This window comes from Cydia amplana, chromosome 9 (assembly GCF_948474715.1).
Source record: "Cydia amplana chromosome 9, ilCydAmpl1.1, whole genome shotgun sequence".
Lineage (NCBI taxonomy): Eukaryota > Metazoa > Arthropoda > Insecta > Lepidoptera > Tortricidae > Cydia > Cydia amplana.
The window spans coordinates 12,390,501-12,398,511 of NC_086077.1; the positions used below are offsets into that span (position 1 = coordinate 12,390,501).

Here is an 8,011-nt window from a genome sequence, read left to right on the forward strand (position 1 = left end):
TGTACAAATGTTTATATACTGAGAACCATTTTAATTAAGGAAAATTGCTAGTTATTATTTGCATCATTGATTTATATTTCTAAATTTTTCGTACGGAATGACATGTGCAAGCTATGATGCAAAATTCCGTGCGTGTGTGGCTGGTGTACGGCTAGGGTAAAAAACCCTGAAATGTGGCAATAATTTTTAACTCATGTCAAGTCCATTCGGTAAAATATCAAACTTCTGTTTCTGTCTATGGTATATGGAACGCCATGGCGGACGAACTTGGTGACGGTGATTTTTTTAAAGAAAATATACAGAAATTTAACAATGAAAGGCGGAGTAGTAAGCAGTGGGTTAAGCTGAACGTCGGAGGAACTTATTTTTTAACTACTAAAACGACTTTATCCCGTGATCCTAACTCATTTTTGTATCGATTAGTTCAAGAGGACAGTGACTTGATTTCAGACAGGGTATGTACTATTTTATTTATTGTTGGAATTTATAGCGTTTTACACCCTGACAGTGTTTAAGTATGTCGATTGTTTCAGGACGCGACAGGTGCCTATCTGATAGACAGAGATCCTACGTATTTTTCGCCCGTATTGAATTATCTTCGACACGGTAAACTGGTTATCAACAATGACATCGCCGAAGAGGGAGTCCTCGAGGAAGCGGAGTTTTACAATATTACAGAGCTCATAAGATTAGTCAAAGAAAGAATATGCTTAAGAGAACGAAGGCCACTGAAAGACTCAAAGAAGCATGTGTATAGGGTTTTGCAGTTCCATGAAGAGGAGCTAACTCAGATGGTGTCAACCATGTCAGACGGCTGGAAGTTTGAACAGCTCATTAATATTGGTTCTCAGTACAATTACGGCAACGACGAGCACGCGGAGTTCCTGTGTGTCGTCAGTCGGGAGTGTGGCAGTTCCCTCAACAGCAATGATGTGGAACCCACTGACCGGGCCAAGGTGCTTCAGCAAAAGGGTTCTCGGATGTGAGCTTTACTAGTTTATGAGACTGTTAGCTCTGTGTGGAATGTGTATATAAGTATTTGTAGTGTGACAGTCAGTTATTTCCTTGACTACATGATTTGTATTATTAATTAACCAAAATCATTAAATCTCAGTTTATGGAATGTTAATTGCATTATGTCAATTAGATGGCAACTGAATACTCAGTTTGATATAAAGAAAAAAATCAGAAAATTGTATTACTAATAATGTTATTGTGACTTTGTTTTACAATATTTTCAAGTCTAGTTAATGATAGTCATTAAGTTAACGTTGTGTGAGGCAAAGTACTGTTGTGTAATGTAAAATCATCTATATTTGTACACTGTATGAGTGTAACTGCCGACATTCCATAAGCAGATTATAAGGTATTACTCAATGCTTATAAAAATAGTTATTTAAATTTATTTTTCACAAAATTAGATAATATGAAGTCCTAGATTCAGCTAGAGATTGCACTTGGGTGTATTTAATAAGTATTGGAATTACAAGTACATGGATTTTGGTTGTCGGTAGTGTAATGAGTATAATAGTTGTTTTTTTTTGTAATATCAACAGCGTGAGGCCTTTATTGTTCATACACGACATTTTGTAAATAATAATACATTTATTCATAATCAGTACCAAGTTTCCCAGATATGCTCATTTGCAAAATATAAATTTTACGTTTCCATAACGGCTGTTTTATTTATTTATTTATTTAATCTTTATTGCACATAAGAAAACACACTACAAAAGGCGAACTTAATGCCATAAGGCATTCTCTACCAGTCAACCTTTAGGCAAAGCAGATAAGTTGTAGGCGGTGCAAAAAATATGTGGTATAGGTAGATTTCTTATTTTATGATTAGATTCACATTGTAGAGTAAATAACAATAAATGCAATTTATACAATGTTGCTATTTCTATTCCAAGGAATAGAAACAATGTCTTGGAACAGAAACAATATATTATACTACTCTTTGGTAGTGCCTATTGTAGATTACAATGTGGAGTAGGACAATGGGAAAGGGGTGTATGGGTAAGTACGTAGGGGGTAGCGCCTACTCAGTGAATGAGATCATTGTGAGAAAATTGCACACAATTCCTAAGGATGTATGGAGTAAGAAGTCCCCAACCCATGTTGGTTTGGCGCACTGACCTAACCCCTCTTAAAACCATGTAACCAGCCCACCTATTGGGTGGTCATCCAATTTTTGCAAAAACCGGAGGTTATTGAAAGTAGTATTGATTTCGAAGTTGTACTCTCAAGTGCCAAAAAAACTAGGCTGTTATTTATTTATCTCGATGTTTCTAACGTGTTTCTTCTCGAAAATGGGCAGGTCCGTATGAAAATCGTGAAAGTACTTACAGGCTTTTCTTTGCTTTTCCCTTGTCTCTGGTACAGGTAAATCGCTAGTGTCCGTCCACTTGACGAAATTTGAATTTAGATCGATCGACATAGAAATATTTCGCAGGTTGCGAATTATAAATGAAAATTCGCTACTCCGTCAAGTGGACGAAAACTAGCGCAATGACCCTACCCTAATTTCGTACATTATAATATATACAAAGGATTTACGATGATAATTAAGTAGCCACTATTGGGCTTCTGTATACTGTAGTCGTAACTAGTGCAGAGATCAATATGCCAAATTTAATTAGCAGGAACAATAATAGTTAGGTTAAGTATACCGTAAGTTATGTTGTAACTTATGTAATGGGACAATAAAACTTATGCTTCTTACTGATGATGCCTTTATTTCACTGATGATGTAAGTAAACAACTGACTGAGAACGTAATAGTGATAATGATTTGACACTCCTTCCCTTATATTATTGTTATTTCTAAGTTATTCAAATTCATAACTACATTTTATATATAATAAATCTATTAGACGATGTTTTAAAAAAATAAACATTATCGCATTTTTTAAACTTATGATATTAAATTACATATTTAATTATAAAATATTGCATTTTAACCGCACTAAATACAAGTTAACAAGACAATCTACCTACACACTCATCTGTAGAGATAACAGAGTTATTATCAAAATACAGAAATGTTACACACTTTTGTAAGGCAATGGGGGTTTATTGTTTGTAGTTTTGAAATTACAATTAATATCTTAATATTTGTAGCTGTATGTAGCTGCGGCGCCGCGCGGCTAGCACCAGTCCGCCATGTACGTGAAGTCATGGAACAGCTTGTGGTCCGTGGCGCTCAGCGCGCGCGGCTCCTTGGGCGGCGTGAGCACCGCCGCCTCCGACGTGAACTCGCTGTCGAAGTTGCTCACGTCCTCCAAATTATTAATAGTTGGCACAAATGGTGGCTTCACTTTACGAAGAAGTAGTTGTTCCCAGTTCACGTTGCGGAAGAAGGCCTGCCTCTTCACGTCCTCGGCGTCTCTCTCCGACGATCCCAAGCGTCTCTCGGGGTTTTTCCTCAACAGGCGACGCATTAACGCTATCGCTTCCAATGATAAAGTTCTCGGGTACCGCACTTCGTCGTTAACTATCGAGTCAAATACTTCGCCTTCGTCCTCGCCCGGGAAAGGCGACTCGCCCACTAACATTTCAAATATCAACACTCCGAGACCCCACCAGTCGACGGCTCGCGTGTACGACGTCTCTGTAAGCACTTCAGGAGCGAGGAACTCGGGTGTCCCGCAAAAAGTGCCCGTGCGGTCGCCCCATCCCATACCCTCTTTGCAGAGGCCGAAGTCCGCTATCTTGACGAACCCATCGGTATCTAGAAGAAGGTTGTCTAACTTTAAATCTCTATAAATAATGTTATTCTCATGTAAATACTGTAGGCCCAATACTACACAAGCTGCATAAAATACTGCCCTGGGTTCAGTGAACACATCTGCGTGAATGTGCATCATAAGATCACCACCAGCTGCATACTCCATCACAAAACACACATGTTGGTCAGTCTGGAAACATGCGAACAGGTTCACCAAAAATGGGTGCCGGATCGCGTTAGCTACCTCGAAGATTCTTTTCTCAGACAACAGTGAATCTACTTCGTCTCTTGCTATAATATCACCTTTCTTTAAAGCTTTAATAGCGAAATATTCATTAGTAGGTCGATATTGAGCTAATATAACTTTGCCAAAGTGACCTCTTCCTAGAACACTCAAAAATCTAAAGCATTCCATTGACATCTCCCCTGAAGATTGTCGGCGAGAATCCAGCTCTTTGATGGTTTCAATAACTGAAGAGGAGCGAGAAGATGATATTCTCATGTTACTTGTCACCTCCACAATTTGATCCTCATTGCTTGGGAACTCCAGTACAAGTTTAGGTGATGGTGAAGGTGGATACTCAACAAGCGGGGTATCACATGAGGGTGTTTGCGGTTCCTTAGGTGCGAAATTGTCCCGCGCGTAAGAATCTTCTAAAAATGCAAATGCTTCCTGCAGTTCCTTTTCCATTCGTAAGGTGGAGACATGCGGAGGTGGGAATGCCGGCTTGGGTGGAGGAGTTACTGGTGTTTGTGGGGCTGTGGCTGCAGTAGGCAGACCCAAAGGCCGGACACCGGCCATACCACCAAGAGTAGTATTCGGGTTCTCCACATCTTTGTTATCTGCTGATCCAAACTGGAAGTTGAGCTGCTGCGGAGGAGTAATGTGGGCTGTTTGGATGTTGTTTTGTATTGAGGGTGAAGATCTCTTTAAGAGCCTGCCGAGTACAACCGCGGGTATGTGCATGTCGCCATACGAAGGTCTTGGTATGTTCTTACCCTGTTGTTTAAATATTTTTCTTTGACGCTGGAGTTTTGGTTTTCTGGATATGATGGGGTTCAAGAATTTAATTTCTGCAAATAATAGACCCTGAGGTTCCAGCTCCAAGGCCATGCCATGCCTGATGTCGTCAATGAATTCTTCTAGTCGTAAAAACTTCACGGCGCACAGCCCACGCCAATCCTTCCAATGAATACCAATTTCAAGTTCTCTTGACTTATCCAGCTTTATAGTAAATCTGTAAAATAAAACATCAAAATCATTGATCTTAACGTAACTAGTGTCACTCTAAGTTGAGTTAAATTAGTCATACTATGCATTATGTGTACCTGATAAGATATGACTAATATGAAAAGAATCATAAAGATAATAAATTCAAGGAAGTACAGGTACATAATGAGGTTAGATGGTAGATTGCAATTTCTGATTTTATAACAGTTTAATGTCTGTTCTTAGTTTTGTTCAAATAAGACAATAAGGAGCTTTAATTATCTAATTATTAAGATAGCAGTATTTGAATAGTTATCTATTTGTGCATCCTCCTGGCTAGTTAAGGCTAAAGATATTGCACGCCATTTTTGTGTCTTATTATTTAAGATATGTCCTAGACCTCTCTCTCTCTCCAAAACATGTCGCGCGAGTGACTAAAAACACCTGAATTTAAAGAGTAACAGTTTAATTAAATTATGTCTTGAAATTACAATTGGATACAAATATAATTCATTTTACAGCTATTATTTCACAAAATTAATAAATAAATAAATCTTTATTTCAGACAGTAAAGTAAATATGCAAGCACTGTAGAATAATAAAAAAATGAAATTTACTTTACTGGATTAGTTTATTTCACAAAATTTAAATACTTCCTTCTTGGTATAAAATAAAGGTAAGATGTGGCTTTCCATCAGAGAAGGGTCCTTATGCTTCATGTGCAATAAGGACCATTCTATTAGAATTTCTGTTGGAATGTCAGATAAAAACGTCCTTATTGCACTTGAAGTATAAGGACTCATTGTGAGCCCGATTTTCTTTTTTATAATGAAATGATTACCTTTGATCCCACGCCTGCTGGGAGCAGGGCCGCCAGCTGGTCTGCGCCACAGTATGGTTGTCCAGCTTCATCACAGCCATAATCTCATTGCTCGTGTCTTCCTTGATACTGTATGTGTACTTCATGGAGTTACGTATCGTCACTCCTTTCACAAATGACTTTAGGTCCGATGGGCTCGCTAGCGGGTCCCGACGGCTGCGTCCTGGCACATCATCTAATAAATCCTGGCAACCCATCAACCGGACTTCTAGCGTGCCAGTCACTTGAACACATTGGCTGATCACAGGAGCAGGTGACAGGAACTGAGCCCGGGATCCACTTCCAGATGATAAACTCACATAACCAGGGCTTGATCCCGTACTGCGCAACTCATGACCTAATTCTATAAATGCAGCACTTTCTGCTGGAAGTTCTTGGCGGCGCATATCTAAGGACCTCCGAAGCAAGTCCAGTTTCTGAGACGATTCAAGCAGGCTAGTCTGTGCCTCTTGTAAAGCTTTCTTGTCTGTTACTTTTTTGTCACTTTGTAAGAGTCTTATGGCATTCTTAGAGCCCTCTACCACAGCTGCCTCAATTCGGAGTCTGTTTCTTAACTCTGCAATTCTTTCATCCAACAGTTGGTCTACCCCACTCATATCTAAGTTTCTTCCATCACCATTGGCACCAGCATGGTCCCCTTTTTGTTGTTTGCTTAATTTAGAAATGCGTAATTTGAGGTACTCAATTTTGTCCTTAGAATCTGCTAGCATCTGATGAGCTTCAGCGAGGAGTTTCTTGTCGCGCGACTGGTTGCTACTGGTGATACTTTGAATCATATTTTCCGCGCCTTGCTTAACCTTGAGTTCGATATTGAGCTGCTTTTCCAGAGAGGCGAGTTTACGATCTGTGGTGGCCTCGCCAAGTTGCCGTTGCTGCTGAGCCGCCTCAGACGCCAGAATGATCTCTTCATCGTACGATAAATCTTCGGGTGACGTCGGCGTCGACTGACCGCGCGAGAGGAGGAGCTGCGATTCGAGCTCTTGTAGGTCTGACTTGAGTTCATTGAGCTTTAAATTCGCTTTTTTTACGATGTTTGCGACGTCAGAAAGGGATCTGCGGTCGGTGGCGACTTCACGTAGTTTCTCAGCACCTTCCTTTATTTTGAGTTCTTTACGTATCTCTCTACGTATGACATCCTTGAGTTCTTCCAGTTTAGAGGGCAAAGCTATTTCTGGAATACATTCCGTCTTAATTCCATACTTGACGCCCAGTTCGTACAGAACGGGGTGCCGAATATAATCACTGTGGTAATAACCTGGGTCTGCCATAATTGAGGATGCACAGACTAACGTCAGTTAACCATAATTATGTGGGAAAATATCACTACTATTGCTTGTAGATCACAAAGTGTTCAAGAACTTATAACGTTTGCTCATACGAATGCTTTTTCTAATGAAAAAAGAAATCATTGTGTCAAAGCGTTAAATTTAAACATAAATATTAGTTAAAAATGCAAAATCACAAAACGAAACACATCTACGACGAACTACGAAACGAAATCCTCTGATTGAATGAATGAATGATAATTAAATCATAGACAAGACTAGCGTGAATGAGTGAACAATTAATGAATGGATTTGACTGTGTTGCCATTTATACATATAGTTGAATCGATTGTCAATTTGTCAATCGAACAAAACCGATTGTATAAGTTTATTTTGTTATTTCATTTCACTGTTTATTTGTATTATGTTATGTTTAAAGCAAATAATTTATTTTCTTTCGTAAATGTAACATTATATTTATTTGTTTGTTCGGTTCTTGAAAATACATTTCGTAAATTTGTATTTCGTCATCACGGCGCGCTGCGCGGCAGTGTGTACCAACTTTAACTTTCACTTCCTCCTTTCTTCTCAGTAATTTTTTAGCAAGTAAAAAGGGGAGCCACTAATACACAACCAAATAATGCTCAACCCAAGAATGTACAGCCCAATAATTGGCGTCCATGATGGACGCGGATTATTGGGCTGTACATTCCTGGGTTGAGCATTCTCGGTCCGCGCAAGTTTGGTCCGGGGCGATAATACGAAGCCACTATTTTCACAGGGCAATAATGTACGACCCCATAATTCGCGTCCACTAATTTGAGTCCCTTGGCTTTCAATTATTGGGCTGAACATTATTGGTACAGGTCGAGAAAGCCCGACCCAATAATGTACGACCCAATAATTGGAAGCCAAAAACCAGAGACA

General features: G+C 39.4%; 2 protein-coding genes across 2 annotated transcripts; one reads left to right on the forward strand and one right to left on the reverse strand.

Annotated features, from left to right (window-relative positions):
- The first annotated feature begins 221 nt into the window (after positions 1–221).
- Positions 222–1,674, forward strand: LOC134651119 (BTB/POZ domain-containing protein KCTD5). Its single transcript, XM_063506126.1, has 2 exons — positions 222–455; positions 534–1,674. Exons 1-2 carry the CDS (start codon positions 255–257, stop codon positions 984–986), a joined length of 654 nt encoding a protein of 217 aa, XP_063362196.1. The 5' UTR covers positions 222–254; the 3' UTR covers positions 987–1,674.
- A 1,044-nt stretch (positions 1,675–2,718) lies between these two features.
- LOC134651120 (serine/threonine-protein kinase N) lies at positions 2,719–7,331 on the reverse strand. Its single transcript, XM_063506127.1, has 2 exons — positions 5,781–7,331; positions 2,719–4,967 (listed from the first exon to the last, which is right to left on the reverse strand). The coding sequence occupies exons 1-2, from the start codon at positions 7,085–7,087 to the stop codon at positions 3,149–3,151; spliced, it is 3,126 nt and encodes a 1,041-aa protein (XP_063362197.1). The 5' UTR covers positions 7,088–7,331; the 3' UTR covers positions 2,719–3,148.
- Positions 7,332–8,011: the final 680 nt, after the last annotated feature.

Bases quoted from the DNA above. Each gene is read 5' to 3' on its own strand.
- LOC134651119 (XM_063506126.1), top strand. From the start codon at position 255: ATGGCGGACGAACTTGGTGACGGTGATTTTTTTAAAGAAAATATACAG. The intron at 456-533 runs GTATGTACTATT...CGATTGTTTCAG, and splicing joins GTGACTTGATTTCAGACAGG to GACGCGACAGGTGCCTATCT.
- LOC134651120 (XM_063506127.1), bottom strand. From the start codon at position 7,087: ATGGCAGACCCAGGTTATTACCACAGTGATTATATTCGGCACCCCGTT. The intron at 4,968-5,780 runs GTAATCATTTCA...TTTATTTTACAG, and splicing joins CAGCAGGCGTGGGATCAAAG to ATTTACTATAAAGCTGGATA.